We start from the raw sequence: 27,594 nt of genomic DNA on the forward strand, positions 1-27,594 counted from the left end.
ACCACCCTACCCACGCCTGGATCTTGGACTTCCAGCCTCCACGACTGGAAGGGAACCACCACGAAGGCCTTCGTGGTGGGAAGATCTGGCAGTCACCAGTCCGGTCCATTCAGCTTTGTTATGAGCAGCCCCAGCAAACTTACCCTTTGCTGTGTATCCAGCCACCTCCTGGCTTATCAACACACAGCACCGCAGCCGACCACAGCTGCTGCAGGTCAGGACTCCAGGCACAGCGCCACTGCAAAGCCTGCAGTCAGGTACAGCCCTGCTCACCCAGAAACTCGACCGGGCCAGGACCCACTCCAAACATGTGGTATTGGCAGGAATCCATTCCTTGTGTGCTTTTGGACTGAAAGCCCCCTGTTTCTCACTTACTGTTGACCACGTGGGCCTCTGCAACACAGACATGGCAGCCTTTGCTTCATGAACATGTACAGGCTAAGAAAGTGGCAGCCAGCAAGATGGAAGACTCCATCTTTTGTAAGCCAATCCCAGGAGCGCCACTTTGGCCTTATTTAGTTGGTTACAAGCAAGGGACCAGGATCAGGCCACACTCAAGTGGAGGGGACTATCCGAGGGCACAAATAGCATCAGTATCACGAGGGATCACCAGGCTGTCGTGTCTGTGGACCACAGCTCAGGACAGCCTTGAGCCTGGACACTGCGGCCTGCTGTCCCCAAAGTGTCAGGTAACGGGGATCTCGAGGCCGAGGCCGGTGGCATATTCTCTGATGTCCCTTTCCTGAAGGGGGCCCCATCGCTATCCCCTCAGGGGCAATGCTTCTGTGGTACTGCCGGGCTTCCCTTTATCCCACTGCCTGGGACAACTGACCACAGTGAGAGAAGGTAGAGTTGTGGCTTGTGGGCACGGAGGAGAGGGGTGCCCTGAGCGGGATCCTGAAGGTTCATACCGTGTTCATCACCTGCACCACCCCCCACCACAGCAGCGCTCTCTGCGACCAACCTACTCCCTGCCTGGCGGGCGGAACAGCAGCCCCTCGATGACCGACTGTCCTCTGTGGTTCTCTGCTGGCTTACTGACCTCTCCTCCAGGGCGTGAGGCTCTGAAGCCCTGGACCCTTCGCCCGGGCGTGCCCCACCCTAAGCAGGAGGTGCTCTACAGACCTCTGCGGCGGGGGGCGGGGGGTGGGTGGTCCTCTCTTCGAAGGACTACCCGTTAGGGTCGGGCAGTGGTTCTTGTGGGTGGCGCCTCTCGGGTCAAGGCTGTGCGCCAGCCACAGCCTCTGCGGGCAGCAGGCACTGACCCGCAGGTTTTGGCCCCGTGCCTGCCCTAGGCCCTTCCTTGCCCTCCGCAGGCCGGCTCAGCGAGGGGCGGCGCCTGGGCTCCCTGCCTCCCAGACGCGCACCCTCGGGCTGGACCGAGCTCACGCACTCTGCCCTTCCTCCCCGCACGGCTGAATCCCTCCCTCAGCGCTCGCCACGCTGGGGGTCTCCGGCTCCCAGCCCACCGCCCGTCCTCCCTGCGACCCCAGGCAGAGGCGACAAGGATACCTGCGCTGGGGAGACCTTCCTGGACGCGCCCCACCTCCGGCCCCAGCCCCGCGCCTCCCCGGGCAAGTGCTTCCCCGCTGCAACCCCTGCCGCACCCCGCCCCTTGGCCCGCCCCGCCCCGCCTTCTGCCCCGCAGAGCCCCGCCCCTCTCGCCTTGCACTCTGCCCCGCCCCGTCCTCTACCCAGCCCTTTCCCCCGCAGTTTTTCGCCCCCCCGCCCCCGCCGCGCCCCGCCCCCCTTTTCCCCGCCCCTGCCCCGCCGCGCCCCGCCCCTGCCCCGCCGCGCCCCGCCCCTCTCGCCTTGCCTTCTGCCCCGCCCCCGTCCTCTGCTCAGCCCCTCTCGCCGCAGGGGTTTTCCCCGCCCCGCCTCCACCCAGCTTTCTGCCCCGCCGCGCCCCCTACTCCGCCCCGTCCTTCCCGTCCTCCCCGTCCTCCGCCCCGCCTCGCCCCGCCTCTCCCGCCGTTAGTGTTTCCCTGCCGCGCCCCCTGCCCCGCCTCCCACCCTCCGCTCCGCCCCCTCCCCCGCCCCTCTCCTTATCCCGTCCCGCCCTCCGCCCGCCCCGACCCGAGAACGGTGCTGTGATCTCAGCAGCCAGCCGGCCCTGGGAGGCCAGCCCGCGGATGCGGGGAGCGGGCTGGCGCCTCTGCCAGCCATTGGCAGAGGTCGCCGCCACTGGCTGTCAATCCTGCTGGCCCGGCCTGGCCCCGCCCCGCCGGCGCAGCGTCGAGGGACGCACGGCCGCGAGGGCTGCCGGGACGGGCCCAAGATGGCCGGGCGCCTCGGTTCCGCTCCTGTTGGCGGCGTCGAACCCCATTCATTGCCGCGCTGCTAAGCGGCGCCGCGGGTCGGCTCGAGGGCTCGGGTTCTGTCCCTGCGGGGCGGGAGGCCGCCATGGCGACCCTGGAAAAGCTCATGAAGGCCTTCGAATCCCTCAAGTCCTTCCAGCAGCAACAGCAGCCTCCGCCGCCGCCGCCTCAGCTTCCTCAGCCGCCGCCGCAGGCGCAGCCGCCGCCGCCTCAGCCGCAGCCGCCCCCACCCCCGCCGCCCCCGCCGCCCCCCGGCCCGGCGGTGGCCGAGGAGCCACTGCACCGACCGTGAGTACCGGCCCGTTGCAGCTCCCGACCCCGCGGCCCCCGGACTCGGCGCGCACTGTCGCCCTTAACCCCGTGGCGGGGCCCTGTCCGGGTACGCAGGAGGGCACGGACCCCCGCCTCTCCCGGCGTGCGAAGTTAGGGGAGGAACTCTCTGCTTTGTATTTGCGAAGATCGGGCTGTGCCGTGAGCCTAGACCGCCACTTCCCTTCCCTCTCGGCGTCCCAGCGAGGGAGGGGCGCTGAGGTCCCGGACACCTCGCGACCAGCCGGGCTTGGGAGCTGGGATGCTGGGAGGGGGTGATGACATCATGCCTGGAGGCCGCCGGGGGCGGGGATGGCGGACTGCGGTCCGGGCCCAGCGGGATTCCGGTCCAGGGGGCTCTTGGCGCCGCGGGTACCTCGAAGCTGGCTTCCCGCATTCTCGAGGCGTGTCGGCTAGTCCGGGAATCGCACGGGTAGAGTCGGGAAGAGACCTTCTGTCTCAGCTCCAGATGATCTGCAGGCCCTTGAGTAGTGGGAGCCAAGTAAGTGGGGAGTTGCTTAGGAGATCGTTATTAACACGCGAGAAAGAATAAAATTGACTTGAATCTTAGGAGGAGTCGGAGTTTTGTTTCCTGCCTGTCTTCAGCTGGACGTACAAACCGTTGCCGAGGGAGAGGTTAATTGCTGCTGGGGTGAGGATGCGCATTACACCAGCGCTGTGGTCCAGCTTGCTTGCGGCCCCCATGGGCGGCTCCTCTTTTCTTCTTTGGACACGGCCTGCTACTGTTTGAAAGCTAGGGTTCTGCTGCTTGGGCCTGGAGACCATACCTTCCAGCAGAACCCACGTGCTTTACCCCCGAAGTCTCCGCGAGGCCTTTCTCTCCCCTTGGGGCTTTGCATCCTCCATCTGGATGTGCACAAGGCGGTATTTAATAAGGACAGTGTTCAAGCGGCAGCCCCTTTAATAAGCTCCCTCTTATATTTATCTTTTTAAAAAAGATTTTATTTATTTGACAGAGAGATAGAGGCAGCGAGAGAGGGAACACAGGCAGGGAGAGCAGGAGCGGTAGAGGGAGAAGCAGTCTTCCCGCCCAGCGGGAGGGGCTCCATCCCAGGACCCTAAGATCATGACCTGAGCTGAAGGCAGAAGCTTAGTGACCGAGCCACCCAGGTGCCATCCCTCTCATTTTTGGTAGTATTTTCTTACTCGTTATGTTTCTGATGTGATCCTTGCTATGTCCTGAGAGTTTAAATAGAAGATGAGAATTTGGGGAGTAATGTTGGCTTATCTAAATTAGAAATAAAATTTATAAATAAATTAATTTTTCTTCTAAGAGGTGAAAAACCTGCTTGGGTGCTTAGAGAAAAACATTTTTAAAAAAAGATTTCATTTATTTTATTTAAGAGTGAAAGATCATGAGAGAGAGAGAGAGCACATGCAGGGGGAGGGGCAGAGGGAGAAGCTGGCTTTCTGAAGAGTAGGGAGCTGGATGCAATCCCAGGACCCCAGGATCATGACCTGAGCCCAGGGCAGATGCTTAACCAACTGAGCCACCCAGGCTCCACTGCCATCGGTTTCTTATGATGATTTGACAGAACCTGAATTTGCTTATCTTCAAAATATGGCTATAAAGAGGTTTCTTTCTCAAGCTGTCTTGACAAAAGTAGATAGATGCTGCTTTATTACCTTATTTTAAGGTATTATGTGATTGATTTATTTTAAAAGTATAATCTATTACTTTCATGTAAGTAGTACACTCCCATGATGCAAATTCTAAAATTACAAAAAGCTAATAATTAAAACGTCTCTCTCCCACTCCCTTCTCCTGAGTACCTAACTCTGTCCCCAAAGGCAAGCACTATTCTCCTTCCTTCTTGTGTATCCTTACAGGTACAAATCATGCACATATAGAGACAGGTTTTAAGTTATTTAGAACAGAAGTATTTCAGAATAGTAAGCTCTAAAGCTTCTTAGCATGCTCTGAAATCAACTACATTGGCCTAATTGTAGTTATTTTAAATAAAATGCATAAATATCATATTTGTAGACGCTTTGCCTTTGAGAAAGCAAGTGTTCATTAATTTTGAATAACAAACTCTACTTGCGAGTTTGGATTTTGGCATTTCTGTTCAGGTGCTTCAGCTAAAAAATCCATTTGCCAAAGTAGGAATTGTCCAAAAACAATTTAAGTGTCTGTTCTATTTTTATGGTTCTTCTCTGTTGTGTGGAGCTGCAGTGTCACAGCCGTGCGTGGGCTTCAGTTGAAGTGTCTGAGTGCCTGCTCGCTGCTCAGCATGGAGGGTGCAGGGGTGCCGGGGTGGACTGGCTACCGTCTCAGCAGGGTTGGCCTGCAGGGGGGTGCCGGGGCGGGGACGGTCCTAACTGGAATTATGAGGCAGTTGACATTTGCATTTGGTACTTTCTTACTGTCCTTCAGAGTCCCACCCGTTTCCCCCTGACTTTAATTCTTCATTCATTGGTAGATGTTTACTGAACATCTAAGGAATGCCTCTGTGGTCATAGCTTGCAGGGTTGCAGCCTCAACAGATAAAGCTCTTGCCTTGTGAAATTTTCATTTCAGGGAGGGACATAGACAGTAAACAAGATGGAAAAGTAAAACATGGGTTTATGAGAGAGTGGTAAATGAAGGAGGAGCAGCAAAGCAGGAAAAGGAAGTGGGAAATGATAAGGTGTTGATATTTTAGATAGGGTGTCCAGGGAAAGAGCCACTGAGTCAAAAGCCACTGTGGCTTTTGAGTCAACACCTGGAGGGGGTTAAAGACAGTCTTGAAGGTGTATGGAGGAGGGCGTTCCCGGCAGGGAAACAGGTCTCAAGGCCCCCTGTTTGAGGAATACCAAGGAGAGGTTGGTTCGGTTGGTTGAATTAGTGAGTGGGAGACTCTCAGTAGGAGGTGGGGTCCCAGAGGGAGTGGGAGCAGCACCCTGGATGAGTGCCACCCACCTTGTAGGTGAATTAAAGACATCAGTGTTTATCCTAGAGGAAGGAATGGCGGGAGGAAGGGCAGGATTTGAGTTCCATTTTACAGTGAATACTGGTTGAGAAAGGAGTGAAGGGGAGCACCAGCAGAAGCAGGAAACCAGTTGGGAAGCTGTGGAAGTGGCCTGGTGAGAGATGGTAGTCCAGGCTTCTGTGGTGATGCTGTCAGTGGTGAGGTGAAACGTGACTGAATTTGAAGGTAGAACTGACGGGACTTGTTCCTCTCTGCTAAGTGCGAGGTGATTTAGCTGAGGTTTGTGCTCTTAGTCAGGATATGTTCAGCTGTTAATAACAGGAACCCCTGCTGTGGTGGCTCACACAGGTGGGAGTTCATTCTAAGACCAGGTGAGTCTGTGTGAGGAGGCTGAATGAGATGAGGGACATGACCCCTTCCTTTCTAACTTCCTTTATTTTCCCTCTTTTCCCTCTCCCCCCTTTCCTCCCCTTCCCTACACACAATGCAGGGCTCCAACTCAGGACCCTGAGTTCAAGAGTTGTGTGCTCTACTGACTGAGCCACCCAAGCGCCCCAGTCTTACACTTAGTTTGTAAGCCCTGTCCTCATTCTTGCCCATATTTTTAAAAGTTGAGTAATTTGTCTTATTATTGTGGAATTGAAATATGTATTTTGTATGGAATTTTTTATGTATTCTGGACACTTTTATGAGATATGTGATTTTTGAAACATTCTTCCTTTCTGTGAATTCTCTCTTCATTTTCTTGGTAGTGCCCTTTGAAAGATCAAAAGTTTTCAATTTTGATGAAGTCCAGTTTCTATATTTGTTTTTGGTTGCTGTGCCTTAAGAGTAAGAGCTATGAAACTTGCCAAACTCAAGGTCACAGAGATGTATTATTCCTGTGTTTTCTTGTAAGAGTTTTAGAGTGTTACATTTACATTGGATCCATTTTGAGGTAACTTATATACGGTGTGAGGTCAGGGACCTTCATTCCTTGGTGTGCGGCTGCCCAGCTGTCCCAGCACTTTCATCAGTAAGACGTTTCTTTTTCCAATGGATTTTATGGGAACCCTTGTTAAAAATGCATAGCCTGTAAGTGTATGCATTTATTTCTGGACTTTCAGTTCTTTTTTTCTTTTTTTTTTTTTTTTAAGATTTTATTTATTTATTTGACAGAGAGAGTGTGAGTGAGCAGGAGAGCACAAGTGGGGGCTGGGGGGAGGGTGCAGCAGAGGCAGGTGGAGAAACAGACTTCCTGAGGAGCAGGGAGCATGATGAGAGGCTGGATCTCAGGACCCTGGGATCATGACCTGAGCGCAAGTCAGACGCTTAATTGACTGAGACATCCAGGTGCTCCTGGATTTTCAGTTGGTCTACCAATACAAGTACAGTCTTGATGACCACAGTTGTGTTCGGTCTATTTATTTATTTATTTACTTTGAAAGGTTTTATTTATTTATTTATTTGACAGACAGAGATCACAAGTAGGCAGAGAGGCAGGCAGAGAGTGGGGAGGAAGCAGGCTCCCTGCTGAGCAGAGAACCCGATGTGGGGCTCAATCCCAGGACCCTGGGACCATGACCTGAGCCAAAGCCAGAGGCTTTAACCTACTGAGCCACTCAGGTGCCCCTGTTTTCTTTTTTTAAATCACAATTTCAAGTCATGAAATTTGAGTATTCCAACTTTGTTCTTTTTTAAGATAGTTTTGGCTATCCTGGGCCCTGTGAGTTTCTGTATGGTTATGAGATCAGATTGTCAGAGTCTACAAAGATGCCAGCTAGGATTCTGGTAGGGATGGCATTGAATTTGTAGATTGGTTTGGGGATTGGCACCTTAACTATGTCAAGTCTTCTGATTCATGTACATTGGCAAAGTTTTTATGTAAAGAGTCAGAGAGGGGGCCATTTATAGGCTTTGTGGGCACAGTCTCTCTCACAACCACTCAACCTGTGCCATGGTAGAATTAAAGCAGCCAGAGGCAATACGAAAATGGATGAGTGTGGCTGTATTCCAGTAACACTTTATTGATGACATTGAAATTTGAATTTCAGGGGCGCCTGGGTGGCTCAGTGGGTTAGGCCGCTGCCTTCGGCTCAGGTCATGATCTCGGAGTCCTGGGATCGAGTCCCGCATCGGGCTCTCTGCTCAGCAGAGAACCTGCTTCCCTCTCTCTCTCTGGCTGCCTCTCCGTCTACTTGTGATTTCTCTCTGTCAAATTAATAAATAAAATCTTTAAAAAAAAAAAAAAGAAATTTGAATTTCATATAATTTTCATATGTCATGAACTATTATTATTATTATCAACCATTTAAAGATGTGAAAACATTTCTTAGCTTGCAAATGGGAACAAAACAGGCAGGCTGTAGCTTGCGTATCCCTAGATTAAATATGATCGGACCACTTTTGTGAAGTATTTATTTTCTAAAGATTTTTTTTTTTTTTTTTATTTGACAGACAGAGATCACAAGTAGGCAGAGAGGCAGCCAGAGAGAGAGGAAGGGAAGCAGGCTCCCCGCTGAGCTGAGAACCCAATGCGATTCAGGCTCGATCCCAGGACCCTGGGATCATGACCTGAGCCAAAGGCAGAGGCTTTAACCCACTGAGCCACCCAGGTGCCCCATCTAGTTACTTTTTATTAACTAGTTTAAAAAATTATAAAAGTTACATATATATATATCATAAAACATTTTCAAACAGCACAGATCTATCCTAGTCTCATACCCTAAAAATGACAATTATTAAACTTCTTTTTATCTTTTCTGATTTTTAATGCATATTTAAGCATTTAAACATGTCTCTTTTTGTTTGCATTACCCTGAAATTACCCTGAATTTCTCCAAGAGCAGTAATATCGTAGACATTGTTCCATAGCTGCACATGTAATTTTTGATAATTGCTGTATAATAGTGTAGAATTTCCTGTTTGTTTATTTATTTGGAGGTGAAATTCACATAACATAAAATGAAGCATTTTAAGGTGTATGATTCAGTGACAGTTCATGGACAAGAATTTTTCTTTTTTAAAAGGACTTGGAACTGTAAAGGCAGAGGTTTTGTGTTGTCCTGACTTTCAAATAGCCTGCTGACATATTCTCCCCACCTAAGAGAGTCCCCACTCCTGCTGCCTCTAGTTCCCGAAAGTGAGCCAGCCATCTGCTAAACTACCTTGGAGTGGTTGGTCCAGCCTCAAACATTGGTCTTATTCAAACAAGAAGGAAAAACAAAACACTGCGTAAGACAGTGGTTAGCGTGCTGAGTTGACTCAGCTCAGGTGCTGGAGTGCGGGTCAGAGACATGATCTGCTGTAGATCCTTGCTGCTCCGGCCAGAGTTCGCTGTTGCTTGCGAGCTTATGAGGAGTACAGACCCTTTTCCCTACCTGGGATGTACTGAATCAGAGTCTGCATTTTGACAAGTCCTGCCAGCAATCTATGTGCACCCTGAAGTTTGAAGAGCTGCACTGGGGATGGCCGGGCTCCGTAGCTAGCAGTGCTGTCAGCATGTGGGAAGGAAGACTTGGGCTGCTTGTGTAAGGGCATTTCTGACGCAGTGTCACTTCTCAGTCCCAGGGTGATCAAGCATTCGTGCAGCCCCAAAGTGGATTGTAACCTTGACACATGAGCCACAGTGGGCTGGAAGAGCTCCCAGGGGGAGTGGGGACTTAAGCGGGGACTGGACTTGATGACCTGGGAGGAGCCCTTCAGCCAAGTGCTGGTTTTACACCAGGCTGTTTTCTGGGCCCTGGGATTACAGCAGTGAGCAAGACCAATGGTGACGAATATGATGGAGAAAACAAAACAGTAAGGGGGAGAAGAGGTGTGCAATTTTATGTAGGGCCCAAGTGCACCGAGAAGGCTCTGCTGGAGGAGAGTGGAGGGAGCAAACCGTTTGGGTATCTGGGAAAAGAGGTTCAGGGAGACAACAGAGAACTGAGTATTTGAGGAATAGTAAGGAGGCCAGCGGCTGGAGCAAAATGAAGGACAGAAATAGGAGATGAGGTTAGAGTGGTAGGAGATTAGAGATGAAGATCAGCCAAATGGGGCTTTGTGCCCAATGCAATAAGGACTTTATTCTGCCCAGATGCATACTTGTGTGGTGAAACAAGTGATCTGATTTAATGTTTCTAAACGATCACTTTGACAGCACCAAATGCTGGCATGGACGAAACTGGGTCGGTCACTTAATCATTGCTGGTGGGCATACAGAAGGGTATGTCTACTCTAGAAAACTGTCCGGCAGTTTCTTGTAGAACAGAGTGTGCAATCATTATTTGACCTGGCAGCTGGACTCCGACAATTATACTGTTCAGCTCCAGACACCTGCCACAATTTAGGTGACTTCTAAGGAAGTCATGCCAGTGAAAATAGCCACTCTTGAAAGGGTGTAAACTCTTTAATATGTAACATTTTTGAAATCATGGGTTTTAGGAAAGGAGACTAGATAAGAGGTCGCCAGGGTTAGGGAGAGTGTGGTGGGTAGAGAGGAGGGGAGGGGTGTGGCTGTGGCTCTGGGAGAAGCCCTTGTGGTGATGGAAATGTTCGGTGTCTGTGGGGGATCCATAAACATACACAGCTGATAAAATTGTATAGAACTAAACACACACACACACACACACATACACGAAGAGAAGACTTTTCATTTAGCTTAACCCATTGGTTTTTTGAAGCGCATCTTTTTAAGGTACTGATTGTTAACTATTTGGTTAGATCACCAGTAAGAAAGGCTTTATTTTTTATTTATTTTTATTTTATTTTAATTTGACAGAGAGAGATCACAAGTAGATAGAAAGGCAGGCAGAGAAAGAGAGGGGGAAGCAAGCTCCCTGCTGAGCAGAGAGCCTGATGTGGGGCTCGATCCCAGGACCCTGAGATCATGACCTGAGCTGAAGGCAGAGGCTTTAACCCACTGAGCCACCCAGGTGCCCTATTTTTTAAAAATATTTTTTATTTTTTTAAAAGATTTTATTTTATTTTATTTTTTTATTTTAGAGAGTAGGAGAGAGGAAACAGGGAGGGGAGGAATGGAGGTGCAAGCAGACTTCATGCTGAGTGCAGAGCCCAACGGGGAGGATTGATCTCCCTATCCTGAGATCATGACCTGAGCCAAAATCAAGAATCCAGACACTTACCTGGCTGAGGCACCCTGTGCTCCAAGAAAAGTTTTATTTTGATGGTCCTTTTCTGTAACACGGACTGTGGATTGGGGAGTCTTAGCCCTTGTTCCCCCTAATCAAACAGCACTTTTTTTTTTTTTAAGATTTTATTTATTTATTTGACAGACAGAGATCACAAGTAGGCAGAAGGCAGGCAGAGAGAGAGGGGAAAGCAGGCTCCCTGCTGAGCAGAGAGCCCAATGCGGAGCTGGATCCCAGGACCCTGAGATTATGACATGAGACAAAGGCAGAGGCTTTAACCCACTGAGCCTACCCAGGTGTCCAGTACTTTTATTTTTAAATTAGATATGGTACATAATTCCAAAGTGACTTCCGGTGTCTCACTCCTTCCTAAAATCTGTCCGAAGGAACTCTAACATTTTAGGGGCACTCACATTAGTACCATACTTGCTGCAAGTGAAGGAGGCAGGAGGCGGCGGGGTGGGGGGCTGTGTGTGTGAGGAGGCCTCAGTCCTGCTTGCTGGCTGGGCTGTGCAGGTGCCATTGGAAGGTACGTGTTTAGAGCCCGAAAAGCCCAAGACCAAGCAGTGTTTTTTGAGTCCTAGTGGAATCCAGGCCTTTCCCCTGCCAGCCCTCAACCCGGAACCACATTTTTCAAGCCAAGTCTTAAAATAATATGATATTAAACAATAAGAATTTGGAAGATGGCTTGAATTCCATTCTTAGACTTCATTCTCTGGTAGTTGTTTTAATGTGGTCCTAGTGTGCTGTAGGGGCCTGGCCTTTTTTATGCGCCTCTTTCAAATGCGTGTTTCTGTGTAGATCACTTCAGTACAGAAGAGGGGATGACTGAAGTTTGTTTGCGTTTTGAAGGTGAAGTTAACGTGATTGCATTTACCAAAGTTGGAAGAGTCCAGACGGCTTGCCCTGTTCATCCAGTTCCTGCTCAGAACAAGGCGGTTCCCTTTTTACCTTAATTTCCATACTTACTTTGCACCTAGAACAAACCAGCCTGACCTCTCTGTTCATCAGTCAAAGTTAAATTCCATGGGGGAATGAAGTGGTTGTGGTTTTCTTAAATTTCCCAGTTTGCTTATTGGACAAAGTAAGGTAGGAAGGAGGTGTTTCAGGCAGGGACCATAGAGTGTAAAAGAGTTGAGCTTGAAAATGCAAGACCTAAACTACTGAGTTATTCGGAGGGATCAGAGATCCCTGAGGGCTGGGGAATGTGGACAACTGGGATGTAGCCCGAGGCTGTGTCCTGATGGGCTCGTTTAGATCAGGTTTGGGAGTGGGCATCCCATGGCAGTGAATGTGCTGTGTACAAACCACTTACCACTTTCAGTAGGTAATACCTATTGCTTTCAGTAGGTAATACTGGAAGGATTATATTGTCTTTGTTGGGGTGTCTGTGGGTAAAGTCTGATCCCACACTTTAAAAATGTGGGTATTCTTCAGTGTGATAAAAGAGGGAGTGCTTTTTACAGGATTTGGTTACACTTGTCTGCCTTTTTAAGCAGGCATTTTTTAGGGTTTGACTCTGATGTCATAAAATTGTGTAGTTCTAAAAAAAAATTGTGTAGTTCTTTAATGATAGTGTGTCAATTTCGCACGTTTAGCTATGTTGGCAATGACAGTGGGTTTGAGGAAAATGGAGCAGAATTAAAGTATTTGGTAGCAATTAGATGGTTTGTGTTTATGCTTCTCACACAAAACAAGTACTTACTGATTATTGTTTGAATTCTAATGGCGAGTTTAGGAACCATTGAAAACTGCAGAACTTTGTGATTCTTGGGCTATCAGTTTTTGTGTGGAAAAGATTCAGATTTCTTCATTGCTAGCAAGTGATTGTGAATCTGGTAAGAATAAAAACTCGAAATATGTGTGCTTTCTTCTTAGCCGACCGTGAGGGAGTACTGTCTTCTTTTTCAGAATAAGATTCATCGAAGGTGCTGCTTAGAGACCTGATTGTCTAGAGTGTGGTGGGCTGGATTGCCTAGACTCCAGCTCTCGTTCCCACAGCCCGTGAGCTCTAGGACTTGGGGAATGCGCCACTGCTGCTGTTTCTACTTTTTCTTTTTTTTCCATCTCTTGGTTCTAGAAATTTAGATTCAAAGTAATTATCACTTGTCTTCTGAATCCTATCTGTAAGACTGACTCAAGAGCTTTTGAGTCTGCTTTAATGTGTATTTTACTTATTCTTCTACAGAAAATGTTGACTTAATCCATTTCCGTATCGGCTTTTTATGAACATCTGTGAAGTGCAGGCATTGTGCTGAGTGCTAGGAACAGAGATGTGCGGTGGGCCTTGCTCTTAGTCTGTCGTCCTGGGGAGGCCACTGCCAGAGCAGTTGTTATCAGAGTGGCCTGGACGCTGGCTGGCGGGGCCTGGGAAGAGAGCCCCGGGGAATAAGACAGGCTTTCCCTACCAGGAACCCCGCGAAGAGGAGCAAGAGGGAAACCGACAACAGTAGAATGTATTTTTATTTTCTTGGGTGAGATCGTATTCTGTCCTTGACTTTTTGCTCGTTTCAGGAACATTTACTCCAGTTATGGTGAGGGGCGACAGCATTGGCTAGGTCTTCGTGAAGTCAGGCGCAGGACTTGACAGCTGTGCTGTTTGTTGCTCACTGTATTCTTTCGGCTTATCCCATATGTGAGGAGGGAGACAGAGTTCTTGTTAGGACTCGTATTTGTATCTAAAATGTTCCACTGGCCTGGCCAATTCTCCATCAGGCATGCATGTGATTAGTGTAAAGCTGGTGACTTTTTTCCTCTTTTCTGGTACCCTGATATGTGAATTCAGTTCATTTAAGGCCTTGGGCAGATTTTCACTTTAGAAATCAAAAGGTAATGGATAGGTGAGTTAGTTTGCTTCCTAAATGCTTAAAACGGTTGATGTTCTTTAATTTTCTTGGTGGCTGTCTTACACTGGGTCAATTCTAATTTAATCTGGTTTTTAAAGAAGAGAACATTTTAATTTTCTCATAGCACTCTCTTCTTTCTTCTTTAAACCGAGGTGTGATTTATGCTCAGCACAGGGACCTGGTTAGCGTCCAGTTCTGTGGGCTTTGATGAATGCATAGTTGTGTGCCTACTACACAGTCGGGGTTCAGCAGTTTCATCACCCCTTCAAACTCCCCCTGCCTCTTTGCTGCCATACCTCTCTCTAGCCCCTGTAAATTACTGACCACTTCCTGTCCCTGTAGTTTTATCTCTCCCAGGACATGCTAGAGATGGAATCCACCGCTTTGTGGCCCAGAGTCTGGGACATTGACACTCACCTTGTGTGTGGTAGCGTTCTGCTGAGCAGTGCTTCATCATGCACTTGTGGGGCTTTGTTCGTCCATCCGCTGGGTGAAGGATATTTGGGTTATTTCCGCTGGAGTGCTTTTGAAGTGGGTGGCTCCTGAGGATAGGAGGTGAGAACCCTCTGCCTCTTGTGGTCCCTTAGGGACCCTCCCAACCTGTTGGTTCTGCAATCTTCTTGTCTTTATTTGTACAATCAAAACCTAGGTGTTAGGCATGTTTGTTCTAGTTGGAGGGACTAGATGGGGAGATACCCAGGGTAAGCCGGTGAGGTGAGGCTTCCATTCCCATTTCATCTGTGAGAATGAAGGGGTGTGTCTCTCCCTACCTGCAGGGAGGCTAAGGAATGGAATTTCTAATTGGGGGGCATGTGTCCAAGAAGGAAAAATTGGTGTTTGTGCGGATGACGGGCAGGAAGTCTGCAGTATTAACTTACTAGTAAAAGTCCCGTTCAGGAAAGAGACCAGTGGGAAAGACACACTTACCAGTCCCTGTAATGATGGACCCTAGTTGGCCAGTCCTTGGGAAGCCCCCCCCACCGCCACTTGCCATGAAGGAGGCGTCTCGCTCAGGCTCTGATTCTTTTCTTGTTGAAACCCCCGTCTGTTCTTTTTGGCTTCTGGTTCATCCTTACCCCTTTTCTTGTCCAGCCACATCTGAAGTGCCTTTTGGATGCCTTCATTGGATTGTACAGCTTGTAATAGCCTTTTCCTTCAGACACACTTTTTGGAGCCTGAGGATTGCCCTGGGGATGAAATAGCCAAAGGTGTTCACAGGTTAGACCCCCACTGCCCCTTTGATAATGTAATTCCCTCAAAAACTAGTAGTCTTCTGGTTTGTTTCTAGTACAGTGTACTGGTAACCGCACTCAAAATACTTCTCTGAATGTAGTTCTTCAGCCTGGTTTAATTTTGGGGTTCTTCTTTGGATCATCCCTCTGTCACCTGTTTTGAAGGTTACATACCTCGAAGGCATCTGAAGCTGTAAGTTTGGGTGGGAAGCAAGTTCCTTTACTCTGATCTTGAGTGGACTATTTGTCTGTGCAGCCCCAGAAGTCCTCGCAGGAGGCTTCTTCCAAGCTGTCTGGGTGTAGAAGCAGTCAGTCTCTCCCCGAGAGCACAAGGTCTGTCCTCAGTTACAATGTGATTTCGAGCAGTGGCGGCAGCTTGGTATGAAGAGTAGGGATAATGCTGTATTTCCCTGAATCATGTGCCCCCTGCATTGGTGTGCTCTTAGGCGAGTCACTGTCTGCATTGCAGTTTCTCCTTTAAAATGGGAGAAATGGGTGCATCAGGGACATCACCTGACTTTTCTGTGGAGACCTCTAATTCAGGAAGCCTTTGCTTGAGCTCATCTATGCCTCCTTGAGCTGACCCCAGCCCGCCCCCCAGCGTGGAGTGTGGTTTCTCCGTGGCGGTCTGGAAGTGCTGTGGAATGAGTGACTGATGCGTGGACGTCAGTGGAGTGGCTAATTCAACACATACTCACTTCTCCTTTGTTTTCTTTTAGAAAGAAAGAACTCTCAGCCACCAAGAAAGACCGTGTGAACCATTGTCTGACAATATGTGAAAACATAGTGGCACAGTCACTCAGGTAATTGCACTTTGAACTTTCTAGTAAAAATTGAGACTCTATTTTTGTTCCTAATGGGCTAGAATATTCTTTGTCTCCCCAGGTTTCTTAAGAAATTTAAAGGCCCCTTTTCTCATATGTCTGGCTGTCACTATAAGATGTCATGTTTCCTTTTTGTAACTTACAAACAACAGTTGTAACCATTATGATAATTGAACAGGGTGTTTATATTTACTTAGCACTCTTACTAACTGTGAACACTGAAAAATCTTCTGTTTGGTATTTTTACATTATTGCAGTAATCGGAACAACAGGAGACTGTCCAATGACATGTTTTGCCTTTGCTTTTCATTGGCATTCTGTTGCCATTCAGGCATGTCCAGCCATGGCCGATGCCTGCTCACCTGTGTGTGGGGATCGCAGGGCCCTGGGCAGTGGACTAGGCCAGTCTCCCTTGCTTCATGTTTCTTTTGGGGTGAACTCAAGGCATCTTCTTTTGGGTCTTTGCTAAGTCTCTGCATTCTCTTTGCTTTCAGTTGTCTGTCTTTCTGTTCCTAGAGACTATGGATGGTAAGTATTCTAGGCCTCTTTTCTAGGCCTGAGTAGGAGACAGATGTGCCTGAGATTTCTGAATTCTGCTACTTGGTTGGATATGGGTGAAATACTTCTCTCCTTGGTTTTCTTTCTCTCGGAACAAATAATTCATGTTATTGTGCTGCTTGGAATCTGGAAAGAGCTCTTTCTAATCTGTTAGAATAGTAATCTGCATGGAAACTTAGTGACTCAGTTATTTTTAATGGCACCTTGCATTTGTATTTTATATTTTCAGTGTGATTTCTCATATAATAGCTCGTTTTAGCTGAACTTGTTCCATCGTTTGGGAAATGTGCTGGATGATTTCTGTTTCTCTCTAATTTGTAGAAATGTGGGAAGCAGATGAAATAACAAATGAGAGTATGTGCTGAAAATAAAAATTCTAAGTTAGCATGCTGTTGTAGAAAACAACACTGTGATAAAAGTACGGAAAAAAGCTTTGAATCCATCTCTGCTCCTTAGAAGCCAGCTGATTTTGGATAAATTTAACTTCTTTCTGTCTCTGTTGCTGCATTTGTGAACTGTAAGTCCTGATTTTTAGGGTTCTCGTGAGATCAGCTGACACTGCGGATGTGTGTTTGTTAGCCACGTGGGAGTGAGAGCTCTCTGCGGTCTTGACAGGTCTCGTCCAGAGCTCTCAGGTGTCACAGCTTTCATGTGAAGTGACTTCGATCCCTGACAAACGTTTGCTCTCCTGCCACAGAGTTTTGCTGCTCTGACCTCCAGCATCCAGGAGTCCAGGAACATTTCACTGTGAAAGCTTACGGATCCAGAGACAAGCTCTTGGAATGCTTCCTGTTCTGTACTTAACATAGTTTCTTTTGATCATTCTCAGTGGAATTGATATCAGCTTAGATTTTCATACTAGAAAAGTATGTTGGAATATCTTAGGATTGGTTTGGCTCAGTTCACCATCTTAAATCAAAACGGTAGCCATTAGTGGTTTTCACAGGGGTATATTCTCTTTTTATGGAGTAATGCTGATAAGTCATACTTCTTATTCTACAGAAGGACATGTTGATGGAATGTTTTATGGATCTAGAGAGATCATCTCTGGTGTCATCAGATCAAAGAACAATTTATTTTTAAGATACTTTCCATACTTTGCAGGAATTTTAGAGTGTGGAGCTCAGGTAGATAATACACACACACAGACAATGTTTCATGAAATCTTTTTTTTTTTTTTTTGAAGATTTAATTTATTTATTCGACAGAGAGAGAGATCACAAGTAGGCAGAGAGAGAGGGGGAAGCAGGCTCCCTGATGAGCAGAGAGCCCGATGTGGGACTTGATCCCAGGACCCTGAGATCATGACCTGAGCCAAAGGCAGAGGCTTAATCCACTGAGCTACCCAGGCACCCCTGAAATCTTTTTTATAGCTGACGTTTCCTGTGATCTCTCCTTGAATATAAATATAACTAAATCTTTGGTACATTTCTGTAGGTTCTGTGATATACTAACCTTTTTTCCAGTGGGGTTATTTCAGTGGTAGCTTCCGGAGTTTTTAACGTGGGAAGTCATCTAAAACTTCATGGATATTGTGACCATTAGTGTACTTCGGCTCCCAATTTGGTGGTCTGACTTACTAGTTCCTCAGTACGGGTCAGCATCATGATCGTCCAGAAAAGTTGTCAGAAATACAGTAATGAAGATACCTCACTGCCCTCTTTCCCAAACACACTTATATTTTCTGTTCACATGTGGTCTGGGAATTTGTTCTTTTTTTTTTTTTTGGTCAGAGAGAGTGAGCACAGGCAGACAGAGTGGCAGGCAGAGGCAGAGGGAGAAGCAGGCTTCCGCCAAGCAAGGAGCCCGATGTGGGACTTGATCCCAGGATGCTGGGATCATGACCTGGGTCGAAGGCAGCCACTTAACCAATTGAGCCACCCAGGTGTCCCTGGGAATTTATTCTTAACAAGTCTCCTCTCAGAAATACCTAGGAACCCTTATCTAAGTGTGCACACCTTCATAAAGTGGTTGGGTAAAAATAATTATACAGAAGTCTTTAGGTTTCCTATATATTAGTGTTGGTCAGTCAGAAAATATCAGGGTTCAAGATCTAATTCACAGTGGCGCCAACATAGAAAATTTCAAGGAACTGACAAGAAATCCACAGAAAATATGTGGACTGCTGTTGGCTTTCCTGAAGGGTTTAGATGACTACATTGCTTTCTAAATGGAAGACTTTTTATCATAAAGCTGAATTTTCTCTAAATAAATCCATAAATTTAAATAGCCTTGATCAGAGTTCTAGTAGGGGTATTTTTGAACTCGTTCACCTGCAAGAATAAATACATGAATGTTGCAAAGAAAATTTGACAGGTCAGCAGTATGGTGCGAGGGGATACAAGATTAAGTTCGCTGTCAGATATGAAAGAAGGTATGGGATAGAAAGGAGAGTGTATGTGTGCATCTCTGTGTGTGAGTTTATGGTAAAGATAACATTTTGTATCAGTAGTAAAGTGATGGATTATTGAACCAAATGACTTGAGGAGAATTATGTCTGTGCCTCATATTGCAAACAGACCTAAATGTCAGGTTGATTACTTAAATGTAAAAAACAAAAACAAAAACAAAAAAAAAAACTATTATTAAAAAAGGATTTTGGGGGCACCTGGGTGGCTCAGTGGGTTAAAGCCTCTGCCTTCAGCTCAGGTCATGATCCCAGGGTCCTGGGATCGAGCCCCACGTCAGGCTCTCTGCTCCGCAGGGAACCTGCTTTCTCCCCTCTCTCTGCCTGCCTCTCTGCCTACTTGTGATTTCTCTCTCTCTGTCAAATAAATAAAATCTTTAAAAAAAAAAAAGGATTTTTGATTTTAGGAAGAGGAAGGCTAATAATATAAAGGAAAATATTGTTTTGACTGGAATATAGTTCAGTATGTCAAAATCCACCTTAAACTTGAAAGTAAATTCAACTTGGGGATAGTATTGACAGCATGTCAAAGGCAATTATAAATCATTAAGGAAAAGACTATCAGCCTAATAGGAAAGTAGGCAAAGAACATGGCCAGGTAGTTCAGAAGGTAAGAAATATGTGTGGGCCAGTGAACCTGACAGCTGACATGTATTTTTTGTTTCCTGTGGGAAAATATTCGTATTTACTAGTCAGGAGAAAGAGACTAAAACAAAAACAAGATTAGCTTCTATCTGTCAAATTGACAAACATTAAGAAATACTAAGGATTTTTGTCAGACGTGAGGCAACCTTTCTTTAAAGGCAGTTTGACAAAAATATCAAGCTTCAGATGGTCATCTTTGTGGCAGTGTCTCCTGAGGATGTTATCCCTGGGAAAGTGTGTGACGATGTCAGTGCAGTATTGTTCATCCATTAGAAAATTAAAAATAATCTTAATGGCTTATTAGTTGGGGAATTGAAAAAGTAAAATATACTTATAGAAGGGAATGTTAATTAACTTTGTAAAAGGTGATTGTTAGAAATGTGTATTTGTGACCAGAAAATTTATTAATACTATATTAACAACTTAAGTTTAAAATATTAAGAAAGATATTTGCTCTGGCTAAGATAAATACCAAAGACAGATTTACTTTCCTGCCTAAGACAATTGATAATGGGTAAAATATATGTGACAGTGGTTTTCCAGACATCAGGCGAAGAGCAACGGCAGTCCTTGAAAAATGGAAAACTAGTGTGGGAGCCATATGACTTCTTCCTATTACTGTGTAGAAGGAGTCTTGTGGGGAGGGGAAACCCAGGCAGAGCTGTGGGGCACATGGTTAAGGAGACAGACAGAGCTGTTAGCTACAGCCAGCTGGGGAGAGTCCTGGAGAAGAGAGCTACACAGAATGATCCCTGGAGCCTGTGGAGGGACTGATCCTTGAGTCTTTAGCTCCTATGGAAGTGTGGGTGCCTGTGAGGACACGGCTTCTGGCTGGGGTAGGATCACCTGGAAGGATTAGGAGGAACACTTGCTGGAGTTCACACCTGTTCACCCAGCCACGGTGGACAGGTGTCCTTCCTGGGCCTTGGCTGGGGTGTACAGAAGGCTTTGTCCTCATGGTGGGGCTGACTTAGCCCTGAACTAAGATGATATTCTGGTCCTGCCTGATAAAGCTTATAGGCAAAACCTGAGATCGTACTCTTTCATAGTAACATAATTGTTTCCCAGAACAAAGCTCAAGAGTGTTATATAGGAATTCAGTAGTATATAGTGCCCAACGAGGTAGAAGTTACAGGATCCAGCATTCAGCCAAAACTTTTCAGGAGTGAAATAAGCAGGAAAATAAAATTCTTAGGGGTCAGTTGAAACTAACTCAGAAATTGCACAGATGGTAAAGTTTGTACAAAACCATGAAAACAATTCCTTTATTTTATGTACTCGAGAAGCTAGAAGAAAAAGATGGAATGTGTTACGTAGAGGACAAGACATTCAAAAGAGCTATGTTGGAGGCCCCTGGGTGGCTTAGTGGGTTAAACTTCTACCTTTGGCTCAGGTCATGATCCCAGAGTCCTGGGATTGAGCCCCGCATTGAGCCCCGCATCGGGCTCTCAGTGGGGAGCCTAGCCCCCCCCCCCGCCTGCCTCTCTGCCTACTTGTGATCTCTCTCTCTGTCAAATAAAAAAATAAAATCTTAGGAAAAAAAAAGCTACGTTGAACCAAGCTGAGAGTGCCTACAGATTTCTTGCTGGAAACCATATGCACCAGCAGTCAGTGGGGCATCGTTAAGTTGTGGAGGGAGAACACTGTTCAACTGCATAGCCAGTCAGTCTGTCTCTCAGAGGTGAAGTAAAGACCTTGTCACGTATGCAAAAGCTGAAACAGTTTATGTCCAGTAGGCAGCTGCTCTAAGAACTAGTGGAGAAAGTGTTTCTGGTAGAAGGAAAGTTAAGATCAGAGAGGAAGCTGGACCCACACAGAGGACTGGAGAGCCGGGAAGTGGTGACCGTACCATGTGACTGGAAGACTTGCCCCCTCGTTTTTCATCTCTTCAAAAGTTAATGGATTGCTTGCAGCAAAAATAATAACCGTGGATTTTGGGGCTTTATGACAGGCGGAAGCAGAATGTGGGACAACACTAGCATGAAGGCTGTTTCATAGCTCGTGGTGGGCCGAATAGTGCCCCTGCCCCCAGAGATGGCAGGTCCTAATCCCTGAATCCTGTGTAAATGTACCTCAAAGGGAAAGGGTCTTCCTGGGTGTGATTAAGTTAAGGGTGGTGAGATGGAGAGATTATCTTGAGTTGTCCTGGGGCACCCTAGATGTAGCCACATGTATCCTTAGGAGAGGGAGGCAGAGGGAGGTCTCTCTCTCTCTCTCTCTCTCTCTCACACACACACACACACACGCACGTGTGTGCACATATGGCAACATGAAGATGGAGAAAGACAGGCATGGACATCAGGCCATAGACTGAGGGGTGCCAGCCACTGCCATACTGGAAGAGGCAAGGAGCCTGTCTCCATTGGAGTTTCTGGAGGGAAGTACCTTGATGTTTGGCCCAGTGATACTGATTTTGGCCTTCTGGCCGTCAGCCACCCAGTTTCTTTCTTTCTTTCTTTCTTTTTTTTTTTTTAAGATTTTATTTATTTGACGGCAGATCACAAATAGGCAGAGAAGCAGGCAGAGAGAGAGGAGGAAACAGGCTCCCTGCTGAACAGAGGCCCCTGGGATCATGACCTGAGCCAAAGGCATAGTCTTTAACCTACTGAGCCACCCAGGCGCCCCTTCAGCCACCCAGTTTAGAAGCTGGTTACAGCAGCCCCAGAGCCCAGTACTGTTGTTCGTTTCTTATGCTGTATGTGAGGTGGTATAATACCATTAAGGCAGATTGGGGTAAATGAAAGATATAGACTATAAACAGGGCAACAGTTGAAAGCACAACAAAGAGTTATAGCTAATGAACCAGAAAAGGAGATAAAAGGGGTTCCTAAAAATACCCCACAGGAAAGCAGAAATAGGGGAAAGGCAAATAAAGAGCACCTGGGGTAAGAAGGAAAGAAATAGTATGATGGTAGATTTAAATCTGCTTACGTCAATAATGACATTAAACAGAGAGACAAGTTTTTTCAGATCTGAGACCTTGCATATCCCGCCTACAGTAAACCCATTTTAAGTATAAAGGCGCAAATAGCTTAAAAGTTAGAGAAGGTGGCTGACCACGCTAGCACTGATCAGAATGAAGCCGGGGTGCTTGTGTTAACATCAGACGGGGGATTTCTAAGTAAAAGCTAGTACCAGAAATAGGATGGTCACTTATAATGATCAAGGTGTCTGGTTCATCAAGGAAGCATAACAATCCTAAATGTTTATGTAGCTAAGGATAGAGCCTCAAAAGTACATGAAGCAAAACCTGATTGAATTGTAAGGAGAAACAGCCACAATTAGAGACTGATTTCAATAGCCTCTCTCAAACATTCTTAGAGCAGCAAACATAAAATCTGGGTCTGGAAGACTTGAACAACACTACCCACCCATGTGGCCTGGTTGGTATTTACAGGCACTCCAGCCAGAGCAGCAGAAGACACGCTCTTCTCAAGTGCTCATAGCACACTTGCCAAGAGAGACCCTCTGGGCCATACAACAAGTCTCTAAATGGAAAAGGATTCATACACGAGTATGCTGTCTGACCTCGATGCCATTACAGTGGAATCTGTTCCAGATAGTCTGGGACACAAGGAGCTCATTTCCTCATGACCCATGGATCACAGAGGAAGTCAAAGGGGAAATCTGAAAGCATTCTGAATTGACCAAAAATAAAAGCAGAGGTTTTTGAAAGTTGCGGTATGCTGCTGCAGCATGTCTGAGGGAGGGTTGCAGCACTTGGTGCCTGTCGTTTCGAAAAAAAGGAAAGGTATCAAAGCAGTGACCTCAGCTTCCATGTCAGGAAACGTGATAAACAAGCGCAGATGAAACCCCAATTTAGCAGAAGAATGGACAGAGAGCAGAAGTCAGTAAAATAGAAAACAGAGAAGTCTGTAGAAGCTCAGTAAAGCCAGAAGTGAGTTCTTTGAGAATGTCTGTAAGATTCATCAGACTGACTGACCAGGCAAGGAGTGAAGTAACACATTACCAGTGTCCAGAGTGAGGGTGATGAGCTTAATATGGGTTCTGTAGATATTGACAGAATTATAAGGGAGTATTAGGAACAACTTTATGCAACTGTTGGACAATTTAAGTGAAATAGACAGGTTTCATGACAGATACATTTCTAAAGCTCTCTCAAGAAGAAATCTGTAACCTCATTAGCCCAGTGTCTGTTTTATTAATAAAATTTAAAAATCACTATTCAGTCTGATTATTGGAGAACTTTTATGCATGGTTCAAAATGGTATCTGAACTTGCTTTTTTCTTTTTGTTTTTTTTAAAGATTTTATTTTCATTTGACAGACAAAGATCAGAAGTAGGCAGAGAGAGAGAGAGAGAGGAGGAAGCAGGCTCCCCGCGAAGCGGACAGCCCGATGCGGGGCTCGATCCCAGGACCCTGGGATCATGACCTGAGCCGAAGGCAGAGGCCCCAACCCACTGAGCCACCCAGGCGCCCCGCTTTTTTCTTTTAATTGAGATATGATTGACCCATGACAGTGTAAGTTTGCGGTTGACAGCATGTTGGTTTGATGCTTGGATGTACCACAGTGTGAGGCCACAGTAGTCTTAGCTGACACCTGTGTCGAGTCACAGGATTGCTGTTTCTTTTCTGTATTGACAACAGATAAGATCTGATCTCTTAGCAACTTTGAAGTTCATAATCCAGTGTTATTGATTATAGTCACTATGTTGTGCATTGGATCTTCAGAATTTATTTGTTACTTGCAAGTGAACCTACTTCTAACTGTGGATTTTATAAAGTCTAAACACAGATAACATACCACTGATGAAAATTTTGTGTTTGAATTGAGATGTGCTGTAAAAAAGATTATGTCTATCAATAATTTCTTCATATTGATTTCATATTGAAATAGTCATATTTTGGATATGTTGGATTAAATGAAATATATTATTATAATTATTATTTTTAAGAATTTGTTTATTTGTTAGAGAGTGAGCACAAGCAGGGGGAGCATCAGGCAGAGGGAGAAGCAGGCTTCTGTTGAGCAGGGAGCCCAACACAGGTCTTGATCCCAGGACCCCGGGATCGTGACCTGAGCAGAAGGTGATGCTCAGCTGATGGAGCCCCCTAGGCACCCCTAAATGAAATTTGTTACTAAAACTAATTTTACCTGTTTCTTTTTATTTTTGATGTATCCATTAGAAAGCACAAAGTCATACCTGTAACTCATGCTGTGCTTCTGTAGCTAAGCACTTCTTTGGGCAGCATTTGAATGCTGTGCCCACTTCTGGGAGGCCTTGTGGATCACAGCTGTGGTCTGCCTGGGTGAGGTCTGACATGCTGCTGGGTGGCGTGTTTTGTGTCTTGCTTGTATTTGTCGATCATTGCTAAGGTGGTCCTTTGGATTCTCTTAGGCTTGTGTTTCTTCTGACTGTTGGTAGTAATTAGGACATGGTGGGAAGGGAGCATTGACCCCCATTTCAGAGTATTCCAGGCTGAGATGGTAAAACAGCAGTTGGATTTTGAGGATTCAGAAATAACAGCATTATACAGGGGCCGTATTACTGGCTTTCAGTTCTCCATGCTGCTGTAAAATCAGTTTCTCGAATGTGGCCCGTCAGCCTGTCTCTGTCTTGGCTGTGTTCAGCCATGTGGATCGTGACAGCTCAGACCAACTCTCTCAGACATTTCAAAATCACTTGCAAGCATTACATAGTCTCTAGTCTTCTCAGGACTGAGCTAGAGGAGCAAAACCACAGCCTGGCCGTGGTCTCTTGTAGTCTACGGTGCAATATGGCTTTGCTTCAGGACACATCGAAAGCATGATTTAAAAGGCATAAAACAGTTATATTGGTGTACTGTGTTGAGGATTCCAAGCATATTGTAAGAGTAAAAGTAACCTGTTGGCAGAGAACAGGGGGCTATCTGGGAGTGAAGCAGTGTCTTTTTTGCCTCTTTTTTTTTAAATTGAGTTTTATTATGTATAAAACAGTATTTTTTTAAGGGTTTTTAACAAAACCCTTAAAAAATGAAATTGGTATTGCAAATACAATTTCTTTTTTTAAATAAACTTTTACATTTTAGGATGGCTTTAGATTTACGGAACAATTGTGAAGAGAGTATAGAGTTTTCCCCTGTACCCCACATTCAGTTACCCCAGTTATTAGCATCTTACATTACTATGGCATATTTTTCACAATTAATAAATCAGTATTAATACAGTTATCGACCTTCATTTTTTCATAATGTTACTTTTCTTCTAGAATCCCATATAAGATACCAGATGCCTCATTGCATTTCGGTGTCATGTCTTATAGGTTCCTCTGGGCTGTGACAGTCTCTCTCTCTCCTTTTTTTTACTTAGAAATTCTCCAGAATTTCAGAAACTTCTGGGCATCGCTATGGAACTTTTCCTGCTGTGCAGTGATGATGCAGAGTCGGATGTCCGGATGGTGGCTGATGAGTGCCTCAACAGAGTCATCAAAGTAAGCCCATGAGCTGCGCTCTCTGGACCGGACTTGTGGATGGGGGAGTAGCTGTTAAAGTACCTTCCTCTGTCTCGAGTGCCATGGTCCCTCTGGATGTTTGTGCTTGTTTCACCTGGCGTGTGCTTTGGCGGAGCTCGTATCTGCCTGTGTGCTTGCTACCCCTGCTCTGTCTGTGTCGTGCATAGGTCACGGGGGCACTGCTGGGGATTGCTGGGTGTTCTTTTTTCTTTTTTTTTTTTTTTTAAAGATTCTATTTATTTATTTGACAGACAGAGATCACAAGTAGGCAGAGAGGCAGGCAGAGAGAGAGGAGGAAGCAGGCTCCCTGCCGAAGCAGAGAGTCTGATGCGGGACTCGATCTCAGGACCCTGTGATCATGACCCGGGCCGAAAGCAGAGGTTTAACCCGCTGAGCCACCCAGGTGCCCCATGCTGGGTGTTCTTGAGGAATATGTCACTAAGGCACCAACTTTTGTTTGGGCAGAGCCTAGAGCAGCCACTAGGCCCTGGGAGGGGCAGGGGATGAGTTAATGGACTCCCATTTGTAGTTTCTGTATGGTGTGTCTGGACTCTCTTCCTTTGTCTGCTTTCCCGGCCCCTGCAGAGACCTCCTCAGGAGACAAGGCTCCCATAAGACGCTCGCTGGGGCTGGTGTGATGGGGCTGGGGGGAAGGAGTTCCCAGAGCAGGATGGCAGAGCCAGAAAGCCAAAGTGCTTGGGCCACAGGCGAGCTAGGGAGTGGAGAGGAAACACCGTCTTCTTCCCCTGCTGCTTCCTGAGGCTGACTTTGGGGCCAGGACCACCAGAGCTTTAAGCTCCTGTTTACTACTGTGCTTGAAGATAAAATCCTTCTTCCACAGTTCTTAATGTATTGGAAAACTATCCTTGTTTTTCTCATTCTGCCCTTTTCCTACTTTGTGTCCCCATGTCATTCTGGTCACCTTCTAGGCCACCTTTGTCAGTGATGGGGCTTTCAGGTTGTGTGTGCAGACTCATAGCGCCCCTGTTGTCGGGACGCCGGCGTTGGGGTTAACACTGTACATCTCCCCAGAATTGTTTTTTCCTTGTTTCTTTCTCTGCAGGGATTCTTGCTTATTGGACCTTTGTAATTTTCTTATTTTTCCCCTGCGGCTTCCACTTCCAACCCTGAAATTTAGATAAGTCTTAGAGAAGAGCCTGCATCTCTTCATTTCCCTTGCAGGCTCTTTTCTTAGTAATCCTCATATGGCCAGATAAACCAAGGACTACAAGCTAACGTAGATTAGTGACTATTTCCCTTCTCATTAGGATCTCAAGAAACAAAACGGTTCTTTGGAGTCCTTCTCAGGCCTTTCTCTGGAGAGTGGTTATGTTTTACATTGGCCAAGTGGTTACCCTTCCTTTCTCCTTCACGGGCCCTGCCTTCCTCAGCAAGAGGATCACTCCCCCTTCCTGCTCAATTAGATTGAGGCCCTCTGCCAGGCAGTTAGGTCATACACGAATTTTGGAGTCAAGGAGACCTGTGTTTGAATCTTGCCTCTGTCCCCTACTCACTGAACAACTTTGGGAAATGTATTGATTCTGTGAGTCTCAGTTTCCTTCCCTGCAAAGGGAGTCAGACAGAGTGCGGTGCTATATGTGAGTGTGTGTGAGGATCAAAAGCGGTGTGTTTAGTGCCATCCTGGCCACTCAGTGGTCCTCCAAGTGGTGAGAAGGACTCTTATTAATAATGAGTCTTTTTTTTTTTTTTAAATGAAATTCAAAAAAATTTACATTTTGTATTTATTTATTTATTTATTTATTTATTTATTTTTTAAAGATTTTATTTATTTATTTGACAGACAGAGATCACAAGTAGGCAGAGAGGCAGGCAGAGAGAGAGGAGGAAGCAGGCTCCCTGCTCAGCAGAGTGCCCAATGCGGGGCTCGATCCCAGGACGCCGAGATCATGACCTGAGCCGAAGGCAGAGGCTTTAACCCACTGAGCCACCCAGGT

The 27,594-nt window shown here is 46.4% G+C and overlaps 1 protein-coding gene across 4 annotated transcripts in view; it reads left to right on the forward strand.

Moving 5' to 3' along the window:
• Window positions 1-2,244: 2,244 nt before the first annotated feature.
• HTT (huntingtin) overlaps window positions 2,245-27,594 on the forward strand; it is a 136,323-nt gene continuing 110,973 nt past the window's right edge. For all 4 annotated transcript variants that reach the window (XR_006605262.1, XM_045075081.1, XM_045075083.1 and 1 more), the window contains exons 1-3: window positions 2,245-2,606; window positions 15,472-15,555; window positions 25,498-25,618. Coding sequence is in view for 3 of the 4 variants with exons in the window: in XM_045075081.1 (XP_044931016.1) it covers window positions 2,404-2,606; window positions 15,472-15,555; window positions 25,498-25,618 (408 nt within the window). In the remaining variant the exon portion in view is untranslated. The remainder of the gene's footprint in view (window positions 2,607-15,471; window positions 15,556-25,497; window positions 25,619-27,594) is intronic.

The sequence above is a fragment of the Mustela putorius genome, unplaced genomic scaffold (genome assembly GCF_011764305.1).
Source record: "Mustela putorius furo isolate JIRA1106 unplaced genomic scaffold, ASM1176430v1.1 tig00000083_pilon_pilon_pilon, whole genome shotgun sequence".
In the NCBI taxonomy this organism is placed as follows: domain Eukaryota; kingdom Metazoa; phylum Chordata; class Mammalia; order Carnivora; family Mustelidae; genus Mustela; species Mustela putorius.